General features: G+C 47.4%; 1 protein-coding gene across 1 annotated transcript in view; it reads right to left on the reverse strand.

Moving 5' to 3' along the window:
• The window catches only part of NIPAL3 (NIPA like domain containing 3), a 54,406-nt gene that overhangs the window by 6,092 nt on the left and 23,489 nt on the right, over positions 1 to 24,825 (reverse strand). The window contains exons 3-11 of the mRNA XM_069579049.1: positions 24,409 to 24,477; positions 22,517 to 22,688; positions 19,699 to 19,758; positions 14,883 to 15,028; positions 11,323 to 11,419; positions 7,895 to 8,030; positions 5,576 to 5,664; positions 3,638 to 3,701; positions 1,792 to 1,886 (exon numbers count right to left, since the gene is read on the reverse strand). Coding sequence (XP_069435150.1) covers positions 1,792 to 1,886; positions 3,638 to 3,701; positions 5,576 to 5,664; positions 7,895 to 8,030; positions 11,323 to 11,419; positions 14,883 to 15,028; positions 19,699 to 19,758; positions 22,517 to 22,688; positions 24,409 to 24,477 — 928 coding nt within the window. The remainder of the gene's footprint in view (positions 1 to 1,791; positions 1,887 to 3,637; positions 3,702 to 5,575; positions 5,665 to 7,894; positions 8,031 to 11,322; positions 11,420 to 14,882; positions 15,029 to 19,698; positions 19,759 to 22,516; positions 22,689 to 24,408; positions 24,478 to 24,825) is intronic.

Here is a 24,825-nt window from a genome sequence, read left to right on the forward strand (position 1 = left end):
GCGGACCAGGGAAACCAAGCAGCTAGAGAGGAAACTCTGTTCAAGGGTTTTCTTCTTGTTCTACCTGGCATCAGGTCAAACAAAGGTTTGGAATTTTCAAAGTTTTTTTTTTTTTAAAGCAAAAGTAAAGTGAAATTGAACCAAGCATCTACCATATCCCAAACACTGTACAAGGGACCTTTAATGTACTATCCCACTGATATACAGGAGATGGGATTTGAATCCAGGTCATCTGAACTCCAAGCCCATGCTCCACCTCATAGAACAGGACCCAGGCCTACTCAGTCCTGACATGCCATGCCAGGAGGGCAGGGTCTCCTTTCTCCAACACCCAACTTCCCACAGGTCACGAGGCACATAGAGAAAGCGAGAGCCACATCCACAAACAGATCACAGAATGTGGATATCGAAGATTACCTTAGGTTACCTTCTATCTTCTACCAGAAAACACATCTGGCGTATATGCATATGCAAATACTTATATAGATGTATACACATACACGGTTTGTAAACACACAAACACACATGTACATACACATACTTACACACACACACACACACACACAGAGTTGACACCTCACCTATCTGGAATTCAGCTATCCAGCGCCCTCATCTATCCGGAACACAGCCGAGAAACAAGGAAGTAAGCAAAAAAGGCATCTGAGCAGCCAGATTAGATGTTTCAAAGGTCCATGCACCAAAGCTCATGCATTTAACTCCTAGGAGAAATCTTAAGGCCCCAACTCAGAGCTTATTTATTTTAATTTTATACGGGATTTGAACAACTTGGGTCAAATGAGAAGATTGACACAGAGTTGCTATTAACAGGCAGGCTGGTAACAGCAAGAACAACAGACAACAACTTAATAGCAAGAGATGAGGAAATAATATAAAAAGTGGACACATAAATCCTGGGCCAATTAGATCAGGGGCACCTCGGTCAGCCCTGAGAACATGCCTGCCTCTCGAGTGCTTTATTAAGTAGGATTCTACGCCATCACTGCAATTGTATTTTGTTCACGAGACTGTCTTAATGGAGGGTGGGAGATTATGTTTTGGAGAGAGTTCCATCTCCTATATCTAAAATAAAAATTAAATTTGAGTTAAAGTGTGAAAGCTAGTGGTCACTTGCATCCCGAATTTGGACCAGCAAATCTAGACAGGGCTGGGCCAACATCGTAAACTTCTCACCTGAATCCCCTGAGGCTGGGAAGAACTGTCCAGTTTTCCACAAGCCCCACCACTCCCTTTTGCGCAGTATTCAGCTGATTCGTACAGTTACATTCCTACCGTATGAACGCGTGCTTCTCGGTGTGAACCCTGAGCTCCCTGGGGTATTAGGCTTTCCACAACAATCTACTTCCATGTGAATCTGAGGAATGAAGTTATGGTATTTGAATTTCAATCATCTTGTTTTCCTTCCCCTCTCTGATCATTCCATTCCACTGGGATGAATGGATTTTTCCTTTTGTAGGCAGGAAGTCACGTGCTGTGGGTCATAATTATACCCAGTGTGGATCAGGATGGTCTTTAAAAGATCCCCCAGCAGATGTGACAACTGACAAGATGTGCTCAAAACCAATCGAGGTGCCTTAGCCATTGCCTCCTCTTTTGCAAACCGAGAGTAAACAAAAAAACTAAAAACAAAAAAGAGAGACAGTCACACCATAATAGCACAGCACATCTTCCCTGGAACCAAACCCAGAGGCCGGTTGTCTCTTTTTAAATAGGAAGTAGCAGTCATTCTACGCGGATGGGCTGGCCAGCTAGACACATGGGATTTGACGTTACCTGGCATGGCATCCATGGAAATATAGGGCTCGAAGGGAATGGCCTTCTTCCTATTCCGCGTGATTAAGAAGACGCCCAGGAACGCGATGAGGCACCTGGTGAACACACATGAGGGAGGAAGAGAAGCAAGGCCAGAGTGAGGCTGGAGGGATGCATTCAAACACAGGTAATGGGGGAAAGGGAAAAGGTGGGTTGCAGGCTGCAGAGAGGGATTCACTGCTGAACGGCCCCAAGAGGCGGCCAGGCCTGGGATCCGCAGAGAGCAAGCGGGAGGTGAATACTAACAGGCCATGTGGCCCACACAAGCCTCAATCAGAACAAACCAGGTTCTCTTGGGCCAATTCTTCACCTCTACTTACCCTGCATCTCAGTCCTCTGCCTTTAAAAGGGTTTTTTTTTTTTTAAATTAAAAAGTTCTTTATAGCCTAAATTCAACCAGTATAGGAACAGAGAAAGTAAAAACTGGAAAGTCCCTGTACAAACCCCAGGCCGCAACATAGGTGTATATTCTTCCAGAGTCTCCGGTCTTTTTGTTTTGTTTTGTTCTTTTCTCCAAGAATTTAGATAAACAAGCACACTTTCTAAAAACTGAGGTGTAATTTACATGCTATAAAATGCACAATCCCAAAATGTGGAGCTCAGTGAATCTTACCTGTGCACACACTCGTGGGATCACCACCCAGGTCAACAGAGGAGTCATTTCTATCCTCCCTACCCCGGCGTAATTTATTTCACTTGTATTTTACTGATGGGCATTTAGGTTGCTTTCAATTATGTACTTATACCATCGATTTAAAAATGAATAAACACCCTTACACGTGTGTCTTTATGTCCCATTTCAATTACTTTTCCGAGATAAATGATTAGACATGGAAAGCTGCAACAAGAGGCATGCTCACTTAAACATTTCACTAATTGAGAGAGCAGCATTGACATATATAGGCTACCACCACGTGTAAAATAAGTAGCTGGTGGGAAGCCGTTGTGTAGCACAGGGAGCTCAGCTCAGTGCTCTGTAATGACCTAGAGGGGTGGAATGGGGGTGGTGGTGGAAAGGAGGCTCAAGAGGAAGGGATTTATGTATAGATATGGCTGATTCACACTGTTGTACAACAGCAACTAACACACATTGTAAAGCAATTATCCTCCAACTGAAAATTAAAAAAAAAAAAAAGTGTTGCTGATATTGCCAAATTGTCCTCCCACATCAAAGAACTTCTCACACTGTGGCAGAGAGCTGATCTCCTCCTCTCACCAAAGTGTGACATTACTCATCCTGTTAGATTTTGCAAAATCGTGGCTTCTTGTGTGGCGTCTTGGGGCTTCCCTGGTGGCTCAGATGGTAAAGCATCTGCCTGCAATGTGGGAGACCTGGGTTTGATCCCTGGGTCAGGAAGATCTCCTGGAGAAGGAAATGGCAACCCGCTCCAGTACTCTTGCCTAGAAAATCCCATGGACGGAGGAGCCTGGCAGGCTATAGTCCACAGGGTCGCAGAGAGTCAGACACGACTGAGCGACTTCACTTTTCCGTGTAGCTTCAATCTGTATTTCTTTTTATTAAAATTCTTTTTCAATATGCATTTCTTTGATCAGAGGTGAGGCTGAGAGTCTTTTCATGGGTCAAAATGTGATGTGTTCGAAATGACAAGGAGATGAAAGCCCGAAAGAGAAGCGAGGAAAAATAAAACCCTTTAGGGGGCGAAACGCTCACCTCTGGGGACAAAGCTTCCACTGCCAGCTGCTCCTCTGGCTCGAAGGGACTGGCTTAGAGGCTGGAGCAGGGGTGTGGGGAGAGAGGCAAATTGCCTGCAATACGGGGGCGGGGGGTGTGCAGGACAGGACTCACCCCAGTGCAAACATGCAGACGTGCAGCACATCCTGCCCGAGGAAGTCCAGGTAGAAGACGGCGCCTGAGCAGCGAACAGTGGAAAATACAAGTGAGCTCTTTTCAAATCACCTACTGGCCAGTCTGCCTAGGATTTGGTGGCCTCCCCTCCCTGCAGGAAACCAGAGGGACCCAACATACCAGGACTGCGCCTGCTAAGGTATTGAAAGCGAACGCAAAGTCGCTCAGTCGTGTCCAACTCTTAGCGACCCCATGGACTGCAGCCTACCAGGCTCCATCCATAGGATCTTCCAGGCAAGAGTACTGGAGTGGGTTGCCATTGCCTTTGGGAGAATAGACTGTCCTTTCCTCCCCTACCGCCCCTCTTACCTCCACCTTTTTTTCTTTTCTTTTGAAATAGAGTTATTAACAGATGTAAAGAAGCAGCAGAGTTCCCTGCACACCCTTCAGCAGGCATCCTCCAGTGACATGACACTATGAGCTAAAAACCTTACTTAGCAGTTTTTACGCAACTCTTCTCCCTCATCTTTCTTAAGATGGAAAACCAAGGCTTTGTGGTTAAGCCTTTGGAGCTTTCCAACCTCATGTGGTTGGCAGATGTCACGCCCTGTGGCGTGAAGTGCCAAGGGCCTGCTGACCTCACCCTGCAGCCGGCGTCAGTCTGGACTCATCTCAGCACTCCGCAGCCCCCCACCCCCGACCCTACTCGCCTCTTGCTGCACCCAGAGCTCCCGCTTGACTCCCAGCTCAACCACAGTGTTCATATTCCTTTCAACCTTGCCTGGACTGAAGTCACTGACCATGACTGAAACTTCCACGCGATCCACATGAGGTCAGCTTTCTGGCTGCTCTGGGTCAAACCCTACTCAGTCCCTGGTCCCGCTCATGGCACAGGCTTGGCAAGCTGTATGCCCTCTTATCCTGATCTCTGTAAGCAAGGTCTGGGCACCACTTGAACATACTGCAGGGCAAAGCAGATGGCTGTGCCGCTGGGCCTTCCCCAAAGGGAGGCACACTGGCCCTCACTGGCCTTTTTACTCTGAAAACTTTAGTCACCACTGCTTCTTACAAACAACAAACTCTGATATGTCTATAGCCTCTGAAGCCACCTCAGAAAGAAAAAGAAACAAAATATGGAGGTGAAATAGAAGAGAAGGGGAGTGTAATAATGAAAATCACTTATTGAGCACTTGTTTTATATATATATCTATATAAACTTGTTATATATATATAATCGTGTATGTGTGTGTGTGTGTGTGTATATATATATATATATATATAAATGATCTCTAAAAAATATATAGAAGAAATACATGGTTACTTGGCCAGTGAAGGCTGTGGAATTAGCAGATGATGGTAATTAGCAGATGATGGTAAAAATTATTAATAAAACCTGGCACAAGCAGTACAAAGTAAGGGACATTTGGACTATACATATTTCAATTCTAGGCTCCACTGGTGGCTCAGACAGTAAAGAATCTGCCTGCACTGCAGGAGCCCTGGGTTCGATCCCCGGGTCGGGAAGATCCCCTGGAGAAGAGAATGGCTGCCCAGTCCAGTATTCTTGCCTGGAGAATCCCACAGACAGAGAGGAGCCTGGCGGGCTACAGTCCGTGGGGTCGCAAAGAGTCGGTTGTGAGTGAGCAACTAACACGTTCATATTTCAATTCTAGGAGGAAAGTATTATTACTCCCATTTTACAAATGTGGACCTGAGGTTCAGAGAGGCGAAGTGATTTTCCCAGAGCCACACAGCTCTGTGTCTGTGCTGTGGTGAAAACCCAGGTCTCTCGTTCCCCATGAGACCATCTACAACTGTGACAGGCAGAACAGCTCAGCAGAACCGGCCTTCGGACGGAGGTGGTGCTCCCTCCCCCACCCCAGGGGAAAGAACCTGCGGTCAAGGTGGAAGACAGAAATCTGGCGTCTGCACCCTCACCTGCTGTGATGGCCGCGGTGGTGGACAGAATGTAGCCCACACTGGCGATCAGAGAGGAGTCATACATCTGTGAGGCTTGACCTAAAAACCTTCAACACAAAAGACTCTAGTCAGTGGGCCATCAGGGGGACGTCGGAGGGCAGAGGAGAAAGCCAGTGACTGCAGGCTTGGTGTGAAGAGCGAACCAGGCACGAAGGGGCCTTCTGCAGGTTTAGAAAGATGCCAGCCTTGTGTGCCTCCCGGGCTGGGGTCCACACTTAGCTCCCATTCCTCCCCTGGACACACAGCCTGCAGCTCACCCCCTTCTCCTTGCAGCCCCTCTGCCCACATGGTTCTCATCCCTGCAATGCCCTTCTCCTCGCCTCTGTGTGACCCGCATCCCCAACCCACTAAAAAGCCCTTCCTGATCCCTTAAACATGCCAAGAAACGCTTGGAGAACTTATCATTAACTGCCTTGTGCTGTCGTTATTTTTTTTAAACAAATTTTCTTCTTAATTCAACCGTCACTGAGATAAATATAGGAAAAAGGAGAGAGGAAATTAGAGTCATTCCCCATCTCTCCATCTACAAAAAACTCTCTGTCATTTAGGAGTATATTCTTTGTCCATTATCTGCAGGGGACAACAGAGGATGAGATGATTCAATGGCATCACCGACTCAATGGACATGAGTTTGAGCAAGCTCTGGGAGTTGGTAATGGATAGGGAGGCCTGGCATGCTGTGGTCCATGGGATCGCAAAGAGTCGGACATGACTAAGTGACTGAATTGTAACTGTACTGCATAGCCTTGTGGTTATTATTGCAAAGTTGCTTACACCAAAACACACTTCCTACCCAACTGGAATCGTCTGTTTACCCAGCTGTCCCCCGACCAGGGCTGTGAGCGCCTTGAGTTCAGTGACTACTGCTCACATCTCTGTGTGCAGAAGGCCCAGCACAGGCCTAGTACACAGCAGGCCTCGGTGAATGTGTGCCGAGTGCCTGAGTGAGAAGCCTCCCGGTCATCTCTGTAATCCGCGGAGGACACAGCACGGAGCCTTGCACTGGGCAGAAGCTCAGGGATGATGACCAGAATCACCGTAGGAGGTCTAAGCATAGTCATGACTTGATCAAAAAGTTCATTCGGGTTTTTCTGTAACACCTTAATAATTGGCATAATAATAGTAACAAAAATCATAAAAGAAGCTACGGTTTGGCTTCCGAGGTGGCGCAGTGGTAAAGAATCCACCAGCAAAGCAGGGATGCAGGAGACGTGGGTTTGATCCCTGGGTCAGGACGATTTTCTGGAGTGGGACATGGCACCCTACTCCAATATTCTTGCCTGGAAGATTCCATGGACAGAGGAGCCTGGTGTGCTGCAGTCTATGGGGTCACAAAGAGCTGGTCAGGACGGAATGACTGAGCATGCATGCACGTGGTTATTCTCATCTGCAGATGAGGGCTCTCTGTCTTAGAGAAGCTTAGAGGAGGGGGCTTAGGGCAGAGGGGTGAGGGGCGGGGGAAGGGGAGGGAGTCAGATGGCTAGGTTCACTCTCAGCTCCACCACTTTCTGGATGCTTGCATTTCCTTACGTGCAAAATGAGGATGACGTCATTGTTGTGGGGGCCAAATGAATTCAAGCTCGTGGGACGGCAGTGAGAGCAGAGCACCTGGGCAGCAGCGGTCACCCCTACGGTCCCCCGAGGCGCTGTGGGGGGCGGTGAGCCCCAGCAGCTGGAGTCCGGGGCCTGGCCTGCCACACACACCATACTGAGTCCTGCACTGTCCACCCTCTGTACCCACGCAGATCCGTCACGTACCCACCCAGGCTCTCTGCTGGTCACCGATCTCAGATGTGAACGAGGCCCAGGCCTCCTAACCTCAGGACTCCTGCTTTTGAGGAAGAAACTGTCATCTTGCTCTTCTACTTGGACAGATTTCTTGAGCACAAGAAATAACCACTGCTTGCTCTTTCTTGGATGACAAACAAATGCCTCATGGGGATGGCACAGCTCCTTCTGGAGAGCCCTGAAATGGGCACCTGTCTCGATCCAGGTGGGAAGGGAGGCTGACTCTGATCATGTGGTTCTCACATTTTTGAGGCAGAGAGAGAAAAACACATCCAATCGAGGCTTTTCAAGTGGCACAAAAGGCCCTCCATATGATAACTCAGCAAATGAGCGACCCTTCTCACTCCACGGTGGATGCCAAACCCTGGTGACAGGCTGCCTGTGAACGTTCTCCCTTCCCTACAACTTCAAAAACAACTGCAATTGGACCCAGAAGCTGGAAGAGACCTTTGTGGGGAGGCCCAGGGGAAAAAGGACTTGGCAACTCACGCGGCTTGATAGATGGCAGTCGCCACCATGCACACGAGCATCACGTAGAAGATGGGGTAATCGAGCTGCAGGTTCCCCTGTACGGACAAGACCAGCATCCCGGCCACAGCCTTCACCGCCACCACACTCATGGAGCCTGCGGAAGGTTAGCAAGGACACGTGGGAGCCTCAGGGCAGAGCCCAGCCGGTGATTTACACAGGAGAAGCTCTTCTGTGCTCTCCTGTGGAAGCAGCTAGGCAAGCAAAACCCCAACAGGCATTTCCAAATGTCCCTTCTGAACTCAACCAAAAAAGGGCAGTGAGTTCACATGGAACCCTAGAGTGGCAGCGCCGTGTCTGGAACACGATCTCAAGGCAATCTCAGGGAAAATGCGATGTGTAAAGAGCTTTTTCGGTCTTTTTAAAAAATTTTATTTTTATGTATTTTATTTGGCTGCCCAGGTCTTAGTTGCCTGCATGTATGATCTCGTTCCCTGACCAGAGAGCAAACCCGGGTCCCTAGCACTTGGAGTGTGCAGTCTTAGCCACTGGAATGCCAGGGAAGTCCCTTTCCGGTCTTTTAAAATGCTTACCCAGTTGTATTTTTAAAAACATCTCCTTAGACTAGAGGTTTTAGAATGCACACCCCTACGCATATGTATATACTTTTCAAATATGTATGTTTCTTTATTTTAAAATTAGAGTCAAGTTAACTCTGAGCTTTTATAGTATGTATATTATAAAACAGATGCAGGAAACATATGTCCTTCACTTAAAAGGTGAAGATAAAAATGAATACCGGTTTGAATACTTTTTCTTCCTGTACGCCCAGTGGACTGTCTTGCTGGCCTCACTGTAGAGACCACTGCTTTACCCAGCACCGCAGAAACGACCTCTCACTCTAAACTATCGGCTCCCCCTGCCATAGCAGAAGTCAAAAGCAGCTCCCAAGTATGGCATAGCTAAAGGTCCTTGTTCTGGCTGCAACGCTCTGCTTTCCCGTTTTCTCAGCTCCTGCACATTTTGCCTTCTCCTGCCAACAGCCCATCAGACACAGTGACTTTTGGTGGCCCCTCAGCTACTTAGGCCGCAGTTTTCAAATGTCAGCAGCCAGTTTAAATAAGCGCTTCCTCCAGACTGCCCTTGTTAGTGAGGAGGGGACAGAAGGGAACTGGCCAACATGCCTCAGAACTCTCTGGTCTTCTGATTCACCAGGAGAGAAGGTTTGGGACCATGATCTTCCAACCCACTTTGCATTCAAAATCATCAAGGAATGGGCCCCTGAGTCATGCTACAACAGGAATGAATCCTCTAAACACGATGCTCAGTGAAAGAGGCCGGTGACAAACGGCCACAGGGTGTATGATTTCACTTATATAATATGTCCAGAGAGGCAAATCCATGAGACAGTAAGTACATTAGTGACTGGCCATGGGCCTCCCTGGTGGCTCAGACGGTAAAGAGTCTGCCTGCAGTGCAGGAGACCCAGGTTTGATCCCTGGGTTGGGAAGATCCCCTGGAGAAGGAAATGGCAACCCACTCCAGTAATCTTGCCTGGAGAATTTCATGGATAGAAAGGAGCCTGGCATGCTACAGTCCCTGGGGTCGCAAAGTGTCGGACACGACTGAGTGACTTCACTTTCTACTTCCACTTCCATGGGCTGGGAGGATGAGAAATGAGGAGTGACTACCAGTGGGCCTGGTGTTTCTTTTGGGGGGCTACAAAAACATTCTAAAATTCAATTATGATGACGGTTACATCCTTTGTGAATATACTAAAAATCACTGAATTATATACACTTTAAACAGGTGAACTTTATGGTATGCAAATAAGATCTCTGTAAAGCTGTTTAAGGGCCTCCCAGGTGGCCAATAGTGGTAGAGAAGCCGCCTGCCAATGCAGGATACAGAAGAGATGTGGGTTCGATCCCTGGGTTGGAAAGATCCCTTGGAGGAGGGTATTGCAACCCACTCCAGTATTCTTGCCTGGAGAATTCCATGGACAGAGGAGCCTGGTGGGCTACAGTCCATGGGCAAAGAGTCGGACACGACTGAAGCAATTCAGCATGCACAAAGCTGTTAAAAAAGAAATAGTGGAACCCTATCGAACAATGACAGGGATCTGCGTGGTCTACGGCCTGCTGCTAGAGTGGACTTGCTTTCAGAAGGACACCGGGAATCAGTGCTCACCTTGTTTAACCCCCTTCCCGGCCCTGAGATCTGGGTGTTCTCTGAGGCCCATGTTTAGGGGACTGTGTGGCTGACACACAGAGGCAGTGGTGGGGTGGCACCCACTTTTCCCTCTCCAGGAGGAAGGGGTGCTTCTCACAGCTCTTCTTAGCAGCTCTAACTCTATGCGGGCTGAGAGCCTTGCCCCAGTCTGATTTAGGAGCCATTTCCCCCTCTGTACCCACTGTGCCTCTAAAAGGAAACAAAGAGAGAGAGAGAGAAATCAAAATCAATTCTTGCCTTTAAATCCAGAATTAAGTCTTCACCTTTGACGGGTCTTACAAGCATCCTTAGGGATTCCGCTGTTGGAGCCCGCTTTACCCCTGACTTCTCTGAATTAATTTCCAGTCGCCCCCTCCACCCTTACTCTGCTTTCTTCTTTGTCACTGTTAATTGTCACTGCTCAAACGTAACACTACTTATATATTTGCCAACTCACTCACTGCCATCTTCCTCCCTTTAGAATAACAGCAGTCTGAGCGGAGGGGTGGCTCTCGGGCTGGCTCACTGCTCTAGCTAGTTTGCAGCACCTCTCCTGGCACTTAGGAAACTTGGTATTTGAGCAAGAACTCTGAACACTGAACCCTAACAAAGAAACCGATGAGGCCCATAGATAGCCAGTGGGAATTTGCTATATGACTCAGGGAACTCACACTAGGGCTCTGTGACCACCTAGAGGGGTGGGATGGAGGTTCAAGAGGGAGGGGACAGATGTATACCTATGGCTGATACATGCTGATGCCTGGCAGACACCAACACAATATTGTAAAGCAACTATCCTCCAATTAAAAAAATAATAAATCGAAAAAAATAAAAGAAACTAACAAGGTCTGTGTCTGGTTAGCAGGAACCCAGCCTTTGCAGCCTCTGATGCAGAGGGACCAGCCTGAGCTGGCCTCCAGCAGCTCCTGGGTCCAGCGGCCCACAGCTCGGTAAACAAAACCCATTATTTCCTTTTGGTGCTACTTAAAGAAAAAGAAAAGAAAGTGAAGTGGCTCAGTCGTGTCCAAATCTTTGGGACCCCATGGACTGCAGCCTACCAGGCTCCACCTTCCATGGGATTTTCCAGGCAAGAGTACTGGAGTGGGTTGCCATTTCCTTCTCCAGAGGATCTTCTTGACCCAGGGATCGAACCCGGGTCTCCCGCATTGTAGGCAGAGGCTTTACTGTCTGAGCCACCAGGGAAGTGGCAAAACTCAACTACCCGGGCCCTCACTTACCGAGTAAGGCCACCAAGAGGAGAATCACCACGATGTTGTTGGCGTTCCTCTCCTTGTAGAAGTACAGCAGCAGGCAGAAGAGAATGATCTCCACGAGCTGCGGAGAACAGCAAGAGGAGAGGTCAGCGGGGGGCCACGGGCGAGAACAGGGGACCCTGGTGGGCTGGGCTGGAGTTTATGCTGCGGACCACACCAGCCGCAGGCCCTCCGTGTGGAAAGAGAATCGAAACATTTCCCAGACCACTGTTAGATATCCTGCAGGGAAGCAGGGAACTCTGAGTCCCTCTAACCCCCACCCTGCGGGGCGAGTCCACCTCTTGGGGGGGCTCTGAGGGTGCTGTGCCAGCCTCACATCCACCTTGTCCTGGACGGTCAAGGTTCACCAGGCTGGGCTGGTGTCCCCCTTCACTGCTCCATGATAACGCCCACTGAAACTGGGGAGCCAGTCACAAGAGGGAGACGCTTGTCTGCTGAGAAGAGCTCTTCAGTAAAGTACGTAAGTCTACATATACCAGTTGCCCACTAACCAGGCCACTACTGTGTGCCGCTTGGCAGAGTCGAAAGGAGAGGACATCTGGAGTCAGGGAGGCCCGGTTCTGAGCTTGGACCTCCTTCTAAACTAGCGGGGTGACCTTGTGCAGGTCATTTAAGTTCTCTGAACCTCAGTTACTGCCTCTGTGAAATGGGGGTAATGACAATAATTTCTAACTCACAGGGCCATGATCACAGCTTATGCTTAACAAGCCCATGAATCTGCCCGGCTCTCTTCTAACCATGTTATCTTTACTCCCTCAACTCATTAAATCAGCACCATAATTCTAGGAAGCAGATACTATTGCAATCCCAAGCTAGCAAATGGGATTTGAACCCAGACAGTTTGGCTCCAGGACACATGAGCTTTCCCACTAGGCTATGCTGCCTGCAGATGGGGGCCCTGTGCCTTGTGTTCAGAAGATGCTCCCCAGGTTCAATCCCTGGGTCTGGAAGATTCCCTGGAGAAGGGAATGGCTACCTACTCCAGTATTCTTGCCTGGAGAATGCCATGGACAGAGGAACCTGGTGGGCTACAGTCCATGGGGTTGCAAAGAATCCTACCAGAAAATGGAAAATTAGAGAACTCTGAAGTTTGAGAAGTTCCCCGCCCTTGCAGCAACAACTTGTCCTTTCTACTCCTTAAAAAGGTCCAGACATTGGCAATACTCTTCCAGGGAGTGAAGCAAGCCCAGTGTCCAGCAAAACTAAAACAACAGCTCAGCTTCATCTGCCTGCCTTGACCTCCCACTGAAGTTTGATTACCATAAAAACCAATACAGAAACATTAATTGGCATTTTAAAAAGAAAACCATTTTTTAAAATTCCTCGTAATTATGAGACCACAAAACGCAGTGGCTTTCATTTCCCTGTGTCTTCTGTCTTTGTCAGAGTGAATACCTGTTTCATCTACTTGTTATCACCGTCCAAGCTCAATTTTGTGCTGGGACACTTTTAGTTACCTAAACAATTTTCATGTTTTATGAAGTTGACATAATTATCTTTCACTGCTACAAATATGCCATCAAGCAGATGCACAGTCATTCCTCAGTATTTCCAACTTATGAGCACGGATTCTGGCTGGGGGTAGGGGTGGGGCCAACTTCCCCACCATTTCCATGATGCTTGAATGCATCCTGGGGGAGCGCTTGGCATCCTAGCGTGAGCTGACTGTGAGCCCGCTGCTGCGTCCTGGTAGACCACGAGCTCTGTGAGTACGTCTCATTTAGCTTTTATATCCACAGTGTCTGGCACAGAGCAGACACTCATTTACTGAATTTGATTTGGCCAAATTCCTCCAGCTGCATCGCAGTCATGATGGAGGAAGATGAACTGAATGGGTCACTGAGCATCAGTCACGGGCCAGGTGGTTCCCACACCATCTGTCTCTCCCGACAACCACTGCGGGTCCAGGGGTCCGCCAATTTACAGAGAAGCAGGCAGAACGCGTGGCCAAGGGCCTTGGCAATGGCTGCACAGTAAGGAATGGACTCGAGCCCAGGACTGTAAAGAGAAGTCTGTGTTCCGGGGCCAAGCTTTTCCTGAAAAGGTGGGCCTCTGGCTCTGCCTGGCAGACACTTTTCTAGGCCCACCAGGTCAATGCTGGGGCCGGTGGCAGTTGGGAGATGACATAGCCCCAACCTTGGGGAAACCTAAGTCCTCTGATTCGTGGGAAATCTGAGGGGAAAGGACGTTTGGGGCCTCTGCAGTGGGCCCGGGCAGCTGAGGCAAGACCAAACAGTGAACGCCGTGGTCAGCAGGCTGTGGTGACCCATGAGGCCAGGCAGGCAGGCTTCGGGTCCAGCTCTGCCCTCGGGGGACTCTGGGCAACCTCACTAACCCTAAGATCCAGTTTTCTAGTCCATAAAATGGGGAGAAAAACGCCTGTGTTATAGGACTATTGAGGGAATCTGAGACGTGATGAAACAAATTTTCACATCCTGAGGTCTGGGGAAGTCATTCTGGTTTATACATGGTTTAACTCAAGTTTTATGCTAACTAAAACAGCTTGTTACGCACATTGTATGTCTGTTTTAATTACGAAAGAAAAGGGAACATTGACCAGAAGTAAAGAATGTTTATGTTAAAAAAAAGTTAAATGCTTTCCTTTTTGCTACTCCTTCGATGATAAGATTCCTTCCCCAGGTACCAAGGACAAACTGACTTGCTGTGTACATGCTGATCTGTTTTGTTAACTTGAAAGAACCTATCTTTGACTTGTTTAATGTTCTTTGACCTGACAAGATACAAAATTGTGCTGAAAACCAGGCTTCCCCAGAGAAGATCTTCAGAGTGACCTGAGAGGCTGTCTCCTGGGCTATGGTCCATAGTCTAGCTCATATAAAACTCCTGGTTTATTGATTATTTTCGGTGACAGATAATATATTTAAAAACATTTAACATGGTGCCACGCATGGAGTGGGAATATACCAGTAGCTTTATCAAATACCTTCGATGTTTTCCTTGATCACTCTACTCATAGACCCAGCCAGGATGTAACTGGAGCAGAGGACTGAGCTCCGGCTGGGGGTTTAGCAAATAAAGTTCCCACTGTCTCTCGTTTTTCTATCAGCTTCTATCAGCTGTGTGATACTGGGCAAAAAGAAATAACTGCTTACAATTTTAACTTTTTTTTCTTACCTTAACTGTTTTAAATGCTCAGTGTAGCGATATGTAAAGATAAAGACAAAATAAAAACATAAGCATAATTCCATCTCCCAGAGACAACTACTGATGGAGTTTCTGTTTTCCTGTCCAGTATTTTACAGATATGGTACAGACCTACAAATACCTCTAAAAAGTCAAGTTGTCATATTATACATGCAGTTTTAGACATTACTCAGGACACAGTGGGGAAAAAAGAAAATACTTGACCAGGAACTACATACTCCTGCGAGCATGGTGTTCAGTGCTGTGAGATACATCGTGATCCCCATGAACCCCGTCTCGCTGGGAATTCAGGTTTTCGGTTTCTAGGACTCCATCCCCACACCCACCATCTCAGGTGGAAGGACCGGAATTTCTCGTACCATGTACAGGAGAAAAGGCCAGCTCACGAGGTGCCTGATGATGTTATCGCCTGTCATCTTCTCATGACTGTTGGGGGCAAATGTCACCAGCAAGTAGGTACCCACGATGGCTAGGCTGCAGCCAACGAAGGATATGACGTAGCGCCCTGCAGGGAGAAGGAGTGTCACATGGCTCACTGCAGGCACTGGCCAGGCCAGCACGTGCCTCTGGGGCAACACAGGAAGGCCTGCAGTGGTTTGAATTTTCGGTTTTTCTTTACTTAAAAAAAAAAAAAAAAAGAATATCTCCATGAATGTCATTTAAAAAAATAACATTTAACATGAAAAAAAATTTTAATGAGGTATAGCATGCATAACAAAAAAGTGCTTGATGAATTTTTACAAAGTGAACTCACCCATGTAACCAGCACCAGGTGGAGAAAGGAATGTTAGCAGGACCCCCAAATCCTCACCTGTGTCCCCTTCCCATCAGTAAACTCCACCCCCAGGGTAACACTTTGACCTCTACCGGCACTGATCGTTTGCCTGGGTTTGTACTTTATGCTGATGGAATCATACATTATGTTTTCTCGTGTCTGTGTTCTTGCAAGGTCATGTTTGTGAGGTTCATCTGTATCCTGGCCTGTGGTGATAGTTCCTTCATTCTCACTGCTGTATGGTGGATGAGGAAATGGCCTACGTGTGAATAGAACACACTTTATCATTTCTACTGTTGATGGGCATTTAAGTAGTCTCCCGTCTTGGGTTATAACAAATCATGTTGCTGTGAACGTTCCTGTGCGTGTCACTTGGAAAATAAATGCATGTACTTCTGTTGGGTATGAAACTAGGAGTGGAATTCCTGGGTCACAGGACGTGCAGATGTTCAGTTTAGTAGTTATTGTCACGGTTTTCCAAAGAAGCTGTACCCCAGCTTCCACTCCCACCAGCAGAGTATGAGCAAAACCGCATAGTTTTTCTTCTTCATTTTAGTTGTTTTGGTATTGTGCTCTGGTTTAACGTGTATTTTACAAGGAACATTCTAAAGCTAGATGGGCAAGATTAAAAAATATATATATATATGTATATATATATAACCCTCAAAAGCAAACCTTCAGAGCCTACGTTTTCCAAATGACAGGCACAGAAATTTTCATGGCAACATGATTTGTTATAATTCAAGATTGGAGACTACGTAAATGCCATCAACAGTAGAAATGATAAATTGTGTCCTATTCACACATGGACCAACACAGAGCAGTGAGACTGAAGGAGCTATTTGAACTACTCCCAAGGGGATTATCTAAATACTATCAACACTACTCCACAGACTTGTCAGAGACTGTCGGTGGCCCGGGAGGCATGCTCCTGGGTTAAGGTCCAGAGTCTCCTGACTCTTCCCCAGGGTCCTGTCACACTCTGGTTGAACCTTGTGGGGTTGCTGAAAAGCTTCTGAGGCTGAGGCTCCGTCTAGTCAAGACTATGGTTTTTCCAGTGGTCATGTATGGATGTGAGAGTTGGACTGTGAAGAAAGCTGAGCACCAAAGAATTGATGCTTTTGAACTGTGGTGTTGGAGAAGACTCTTGAGAGTCCCTTGGACTGCAAGGAGGTCCAGCCAGTCCATTCTAAAGGAGATCAGTCCTGGGTGTTCATTGGAAGGACTAATGCTAAAGCTGAAACTCCAGTACTTTGGCCACCTGATATGAACAGTTGACTCATTGGAAAAGACCCTGATGCTGGGAGGAATTGGGGGCAGCAGGAGAAGGGGACAACAGAGGATGAGATGGCTGGATGGCATCACCGACTCGATGGACACGAGTTTGAGTGAACTCCGGGAGTTGGTGATGGACAGGGAGGCCTGGTGTGCTGCGATTCATGGGGTCTCAAAGAGTTGGACATGACTGAGCAACTGAACTGAACTGATTTTCATTCTAGGCCTCAAAAGATGTTAAAAAAAAAAAAGAATTAGTTATTAAATCGCTCAGCAAATGAAGCAGTCATGGTTAAACTCAACAGGGTAAGTTCTGTGCAAGCCTATTTCTTTAAGTTCTCTGCAGGCAGGGACAGGTCTTACTCATCAATATGCCTGCACTGTCCAGCAAAGGACTAGCACTGGGTGAATGTTTGCTGAATTTAATGGAACTCTAAGCAGGGTGGCCACACACAACTGTGCAGGCTGCTCACTGCACAAGGGTGGCGAGGAGGGCTAAAATCTAGCCCAAGCTCTGCTCACCAAGGCAGATGCCCACAGATGGCCAGAGGGGCATCTTTTTCCAATTCACATAGGGTGTGCTGCTCGTTCCAGGACCACCTAGAATGACCCTGGAAGAGACATAAACCTTTACACTGGTCTCTGAACCAGCCCAGCCCCACCCCTCTCCTTCGCAGAATTACTATCAAATCATTCTGAGTCTTTGCAGCATGGTTTATTTGCTGAACAGTTCAGTTCAGCTCAGTTTAGTCGCTCAGTTGTGTCTGACTCTTTGCAACCCCATGGACTGCAGCACGCCAGGCCTCCCTGTCCATCACCAACTCCCGGAGTTTACTCAAACTTATGTCCATTGAGTCGGTGATGCCATCCAGCCATCTCATCCTCTGTCGTCCCCTTCTCCTCCCGCCTTCAATCTTTCCCAGCATCAGGGTCTTTTCCAGTGAGTCAGTTCTTCACGTCAGGTGGCCAAAGTATTGGAGTTTCAGCTTCAACATCAGTCCTTCCAATGAATATTCAGGACTGATTTCCTTTAGGATGGACTGATTGGATCTCCTCATGGTCCAAGGGACTCTCAAGAATCTTCTCCAACACAGTTCAAAAGCATAAATTTATTTAAAAAAAAAAGAGCATAAATTTCAGCTTTCTTTATAGTCCAACTCTCACATCCATACATGACCACTGGAAAAACATAGCCTTGACTAGACTTGCTGAACAGTAGTTCTGCTCTTTCCAGAGTAAGATTCTTTTCTTTTTCCACCTCCTCTTCCCGTCTTGCTCTTACTCTTCACCAATGATTCAGCACAGTGGTTCTCAAACCTGACTGTGTCTGCAGCATCTTGGGAGCTTCTTCTCCCTAACGTTTTGTATTTAGAAACTTTCAGACACACAGACAAGTTGAAAGAGTTGTATAGAAAGCACCCCTAAGTCCCACACCAAGATTCTAAATTGACATTTTCTTACACTTGCTTTATCGGCTATCGATCCATTTTCTTCATCCCTCCACTCATTCTTCAAGCCAGGTTATTTTCAGATATATTTCAAAGCAAGTTGCAGACAAATATACTTCATCCTGGGGAGCTTTGTAAGAATGCAAATGCCTAAGGCCCTCAGCCCAGATTCAAAGTCTCTGGGAATACAGCCTGGATCCACCATTATGTCACTTCTTAGCGTGGCTTGTAAGGTCCTACATCATCCAGTCCTCATGCGTCCTTGCTCTCATGTCCTCCTTCCTCCTGTACTCATCGCCTTACAGCTATGCTGGCCTTACTAACACCAGATACACCAAACTCATCCCTGCCTCAGGATCTCTGCACCTGCTGCCTGCTCTGCATGGAACACTGCCCACAGACCTGGGCAACGGTAGTCTCTTCAGTATTACCTGGGTCTGGGCCCCACCTCTTCAGAGTCTATCCCTGATCAGTCTAGGAAAACTATACCCATGTTCCCAGTGCCCCACCAAAAAGCATTGTTTTCTCTGAAGCACTCACTAAGATCCAGAATTATCTTGTTGATTTAGTCATATAGTTCACTTGTTTATTATATATAAACATGTATACACATGTATACATATATATATAGGGCTTTTCATATATATATACATATATATATATATATATTCCTATATATATATATATAGGACTCAGCAGTAAAGAATTGTTTGCAATGCAAGAGCCTCAGGTTTGATCCCAGGGCTGGGGAGATCCCCTGGAGAAGGGCATGGCAACGCACTCCAGTATTCTTGCTTGGAGAATCCCATGGACTGAGGAGCCTGGCGGGCTACAGTCCATAGGGTCTAAGAGTTGGACATGACTGAAGCGACTCAGCATGTCTGCACGAACACACATATATATAATATATACATTAGATTGTAACCTCCATCTGTCCTACTGCTATATCCTCAGCACCCACAGCAGAGGGTGGGACTTAGTAGGTAACTTCTTCCCTACCCCTTGGGTTTCTATGTGCAGGGGCCTCCAATAGACCCACACTTCTGCTTCTTGCCCCATTGGTCCACAGTTCTCAACTGAATGGAGACAGTCTATAAAAATAATTTAAACACTCGGGTTTTGTTCTCTTTTCTCCCTTCTCTGCCACAGGATATGTACGCACAGCAGTAATTCTGGATAAGTGTTCCATTCTGTAAACTGAAATACTTCCTTGGGAGACTGGCCTAAGGTCTAGGTGGGGGCTGGGGTGTACTGGAGGAGAACGGAAACAAGTTCATGTGGCTGCATGTTCCAATCTAACTTTTGTTAGTAATAAGGCAGAACTTCCGATCTCCTGTTTGGCTTCCTTCTTTAGTTCCCACTGCTTTAAAACTCAGGGAAAGAGGGAGCCTTTTATTGGGCCTACTAAAATCCCAACAATAGATGTTCAATAAATACTGATTATATGCCATGAATGAAAGCCCATTTTAAAAAGCCTCACAGATGGTTCTGATGGATAGCCAGGTTTGGGAACCACTGATTAAAAAACCCAGCTCTCAGCAGCCTGCTGAGGGTGGGATATAGAACCACACGGAGGAGAAGGAGACAGATGATCTCTAGATTGGGAGGAGTTGGATTTACGGTGAAAAAAAGCACAAGAATAAAACTACGAACACAGGCTCAAACCAACGAACTTACTCAGGAAGTCTTTAGGTTTCCATTTTTCTTTGATGAATATGATTCCTATGATGGCGCTGGCTGTAAGGAAAAAACAGCAGAAGAAGAAGAGAACTGAAGCTACCATCAGTCAAATGCGAGTCCCTGCACCCACGCCCTCTGGGTTGGCTCATTTGCACTGGAGCTTGCTACTTCCTAAGCTCTCACTTATGCCCCCAAGAGCTCAGTCCCTTGTAATGTCCATCTTCAAAACAGAGGCTCCTCTCTGAGCCTCCCTGAGAATTTCCTACAAGGCCAGGAGCTCCGAGGGTTGACTATTTTGCTGTGTGACCGGCAACTCACACAGTTCTTTCTGGCACATTCACTCTTTGGGGTGGGCACTATTATGATTCCATGTGAAACATGGGGACACGGAGGCTGAGAGAGGGAAAGGAATCCCTCAAGACCATGCAGCTGGCAAGGAAAGGCTAAAACTAGGACTGCTGGAGGCCAGGGGTCCTGCTCCTTCGCGGCAATGTCCACCTCTGATGTTTCCCCCTGTTTTTTTTCTCTTCCTGACTCTTCCAAGATTGCAGATGTATTCAAACTTCTTTATGACTGTCCTAAAAGAGGAGGCTGGCATTGATCGTGAATAGCCCTGGATTACTGTCTCAGGTCTGCCTCTTCTGGCTGCATTTTCTGGGTAGGTCACTTCACCTGAGAATTCACTTCCTAGTCACTGAAACCGTGCTCTGGATCCAGCCTGCACCAGCGGGCTGAACGTTAATAGTCAGGAAACCATTCAGTTCAGTTCAGTTCAGTCGCTCGTAGCTTGGAATCAGCCACGGTGGGAGTATTTATACCAGAAACACTACAAATCAGGTCTTCCTTTTCTTTCTCATTTTTCTGTCCCTTCCCTACCTCCTTCCACCTCCTCTCTTTCTTCTTTCATTTTCTCTCTTTCAAGTTAGTTTATCAGCACATCACTGAAAATACCTATTTCTCCCTGGAGAAGGAAACGGCAACCCACTCCAGTATTCTTGCCTGGAAAAATTCCATGGGTAGAGGAGCCTAGCGAGCTATAGTCCATGGGGTTGCAAAAGAGTTGGACACAACTAAGCAACTTAGCACACAGAGTTATAGGGTCAATTAAATGAGATAACACATGCAAATTATTTATCACACAGTTTGTGATCAGTAACTGAGCTATTATTATTATTATTAAAGCATCTGGAACAGTGACTAATATGTAATAGGTACCCAACGAACGGTGGTTATTATTTTAATATTTATTTATTTTTAATGATATGTTTTGCTGGGTGACTAAGACGCTCTAAGAGTCCCGTAATTTCCAAGGGCTGATCCCTGAAGTTCCATCATTATAATTTGGTCTATTTTAAAGAATTTGGTTATTTGATCCTTATTAAACTTTAAAGGCTAGTATTTAAAGCACCTGTCATTCAGTCACATATTCTTCTTTGTGAATAAAGGTTCTGAGAGCCCTTTGGACGGATCAGCAATGCACAGAGGACAAAACTATTAAAACCCTGTTGGGCCTGAGCAGCAACACAGGTGTGCAACATGGGCCAGACGTAAGACAGGAGGAGAAGTCAGGACTATGGTAGACAACTTGCCTCAACGAAAGGCACTCAAATGATATTTTGAAACAACATTGTGTGGGTAAGAACACGGCATGCCTGAAGATCTTGGTCATCTTGTAGGCTGCCTGTTTATCCACCCTGGGTAAGAAAGAGGGGCTTTCAATAAATAGGATGAAGGAAAGGAAATAAGTTTCCACTCCTTTGCCAACTCCTGGTAATTGGTAATGACTGCCTGAAGCCCTGAGGATTCTGAGGGCCCATCCAGGCTCAGGAGAAAGGAAGGCTATGGTTGATTAGTGATGTCTGCCTTGGGTTCAAGAGGGGCCATAATGGCATACACCATCCCTGCTGGCCCTCTTAAAAGGGCCTCTTAATTCCAGGAGGATTAAGACTCAGAATATGATTTTCTCCTTTAAGAGCAGGGAAAAGCTTCTCAGCACTGCAATCCTTGCCAGCAAGATGAAAGGAAATATTTCAAAGCAAGTTCACTGTTCTTGCTCCTATGTACAAAAAACTACTGTCTACTAATCTACTAAAATCTTTGAACAAAAAAAGAATTTTTTATAATTCTATGTTATTTGTGACCTCATGAACATCAAAACTCCTTTGTCTTCTAGACGGTTTAAACGTTCTGAAACACTGGTTCAGTGATTACAGAAATTACAGAAGAAATGGCAGATGAAAAAGTTGATGATGTTTTTAAAATAATGTTGGTTGATGTAAAAAGATCAGCGAATAAGCTGACTATGAATTTTTTACAGGGGCTTCTCTGCTGGCTTAGATGGTGTGAGACATCTGAATTCTATGAAAGCTTAGTTTATTTTCATGGTGTTAGGATGCACAGGTCAAGGTTAATCTTCCTTCTGCAGTAGAAATAAAAAGCAACTCTGATAAACGTTCTGAATCTGAAACAGGTCTGGGAGGCAAATAGCCTGGTGTGCATCCTAGCCCTGCTCCTTACTAGATGTATGATTTGGGAAAAGCAGCTTCACCACCCTGTGCCTCAGTTTCCTCATCTGTAAAATGAGAATAATAACAGTACTTAGCAGCAGCAGCTCCCTCAAAAGGCTGCCAGAGAATCAGTATCTGTAAAGTGCTTAGAGTAGGGGCTGCTGTGTATGAAGCCCTTTGTAAGTGTTAGGTTTTATTAGCGAAGCAAAAGCTGGCTTGTTGAACAGGTCTGTTTGATCCTGGCGGTGACACCGATCACAGAGGTGGGCGAGTCCCAGGGGAGGGGTGGGGCGGGAGCTGTGTCTTACCTATCACAGAGACAGCGCTGAGGGGCACGATCAGAGAGAGGGGCGCAAAGGCGTAGGAGGCAAACACGCCCAGCTCGCCCAGAAGCATCAGGAACAGGCCCAGCCACCATGTCTTGGTCTTGAAATAGGCCCGAGGGTCCTTGGAGCCTGCGAGGCGGATGTGGCAGTACTTCTAGAAGTCCAAGAAAGAACACGATTCGTCCAGATCTCTGGGGAAAAGATGCTACAGCACATGAACCCTAAATCCACACCACCCCCCACTCTTAAAAATAACTTGGGGGAGATTGTCAGATTTTTCTGAGTCCTCCCTCAGAGAAGAGTAAACACTGGCATTCTAAATCTTAGATTGATCTTCTGAGACAAGAGCTTTCACACCGGCTGCGAGGCTTTACATTCTCCGGGAAGCTTTGAAAAAATACATGTGTCTGGGCCTCATTCTCAGAGGGGAGGTGTGGCCAAGGCCTGGAAATGTGCATTTCTGATGTACATCACAGGCAATGGGCAGCCTAGGGTGATAGCCATGACCTATGGACCCCTACTAACCCGGCCCTCAGGTTGACCCTCTAACTGCAAGGCTCAGAAGTCCCTGTGTTCAGGGTGCCCACATGGATACACTTCTTTCTGGAGAAATGCCCGCAGCTCTGCTGGGCAGCTGTGAGGGTTAGTAGGTCTTCCCCTCCCTCGGGTGGACACTTGGCCCAAGCAGGGACAGTATTCCTGGTTCTGGAAATGTGAACTCAGGCACACAGACCCTGAGGCAGTGACTAAGGAAAGCCCAAAAGGCATGCTGACTCAGAGGGTCAAGTCTGCGACGTGGGCTGGATCATGGTGCGGGGCTGTGTAGAGACAGATACGGAAGCAGAGGAGCTGGTCTACAGAGGGAGGAGAGGGAGCCAGACGAGGAGCCAAGAGACCACGCAGCCTCAGAAACACACGTGTGCACGTGTGGAAGCAGAGTGATCATGTGCCCGCTCTAGAGAGGCAAAGTATTTGTCTGGCTTGCACGCGTCCAGTCTTTTTTTTCTTTCTTTCTTTCTTTTTAAGTTGTGGCATGTGGAATCTTTAGTTGTAACATGTGGGGTCTAGCTCCCTGACCAGGGACTGAACCCGGGCCCCCTGCATTGGGAGCATGGAGCTTAGCCACTGGACCCCCAGGGAGGTCTCAGGTGTCAAGACAGGCTGGGCTTCCCAGAAGCAGTCCTTGAAACAAGGGCTAGGAAGCAGGGCATGGATTTGGGAGGTGATTCCAGGAAGCAAAATCAGGGAGGTGGAAGGTGAGACAGGCTAGGGAAGAAGGTCATTGAAGGGTACACTAGAGGGTGAGTTAGTGCTTAAGGCAACTGGGGCTCAGTTCCACTGAGGACCCTTTAAGAGACCCTGTGAACACTCTTCAGAACCATCCAACCCAAGGACAGGGGGCTGAGGGTATTTATCCATTGACTCCCAACCCCTACTGGTTGAAGGCTGCCCTGAGGCATTAACAACCACCACCAGCACCCAACACACACAGCTGGTTGTCTAGCTGCACCCGCAGCCAGTGCGGGTCATTCCCACGGTGTTCTGAGCTCACTCCAAACCACAGCTGCCTGGGATCTCAACTAGGCCGAGGGCACGTGAGGCAGGGCATTTACAGCAGCTGCTCCAGGGCACTCCCCACCCCACCTAGAGACTTCTAAATAACAGAGAGCTCTGCCTTCATAGTTGAGGAGTGATGAGGGATGAAGTGGGGGCATAGAACCAAGAGAGTATCCTGGAACAACCCACCAGGTATTGTCCCAACCCCGGCATAGGGTAGGCAGCATCCCACCGGGAGGAGGCAGACAGCGCCTGCACCGGATAGCCTGACTCTGGCTACATCTTGGCACCAGGCAGTGCTGGTGATGAAAACATACCTGGAGATTCAGCGCAATGCTGACCACAAGGTGCCCGAAAATTGCCAAGAGAGCGCCGATCAAGTTTTCCTGTAAGGAAAGTTCACAGAAGCAGACATGAATGAGCTGGGCCTAAGCCAAGGGGCCCTAGGACACAAACTGTTCCAACAGTTTGAACCCAACTGTTTGCTGTTCCAACACAAAATCAGAAAAACCACCTTCATCACAAAACCACGCCTCCCCAGACCCTCTACTGGAATTTTTCTGCCCGAGTTTAATCTGGCTGCCTTGCTAGCTCAGAGACCACGGCCTGGAACTGGACACCACCAGAAAGCACCAACTTTTGCCCACGGACCCCAAGGATCTGATAAGGCCTAAGTCTGCTCTCCCAGTCTCCTTACTATATTGAGTTGGCATAGGCTGGCACAGAAGTTAGAA

Source organism: Ovis canadensis, chromosome 2, assembly GCF_042477335.2.
Source record: "Ovis canadensis isolate MfBH-ARS-UI-01 breed Bighorn chromosome 2, ARS-UI_OviCan_v2, whole genome shotgun sequence".
NCBI classification, from domain to species: domain Eukaryota; kingdom Metazoa; phylum Chordata; class Mammalia; order Artiodactyla; family Bovidae; genus Ovis; species Ovis canadensis.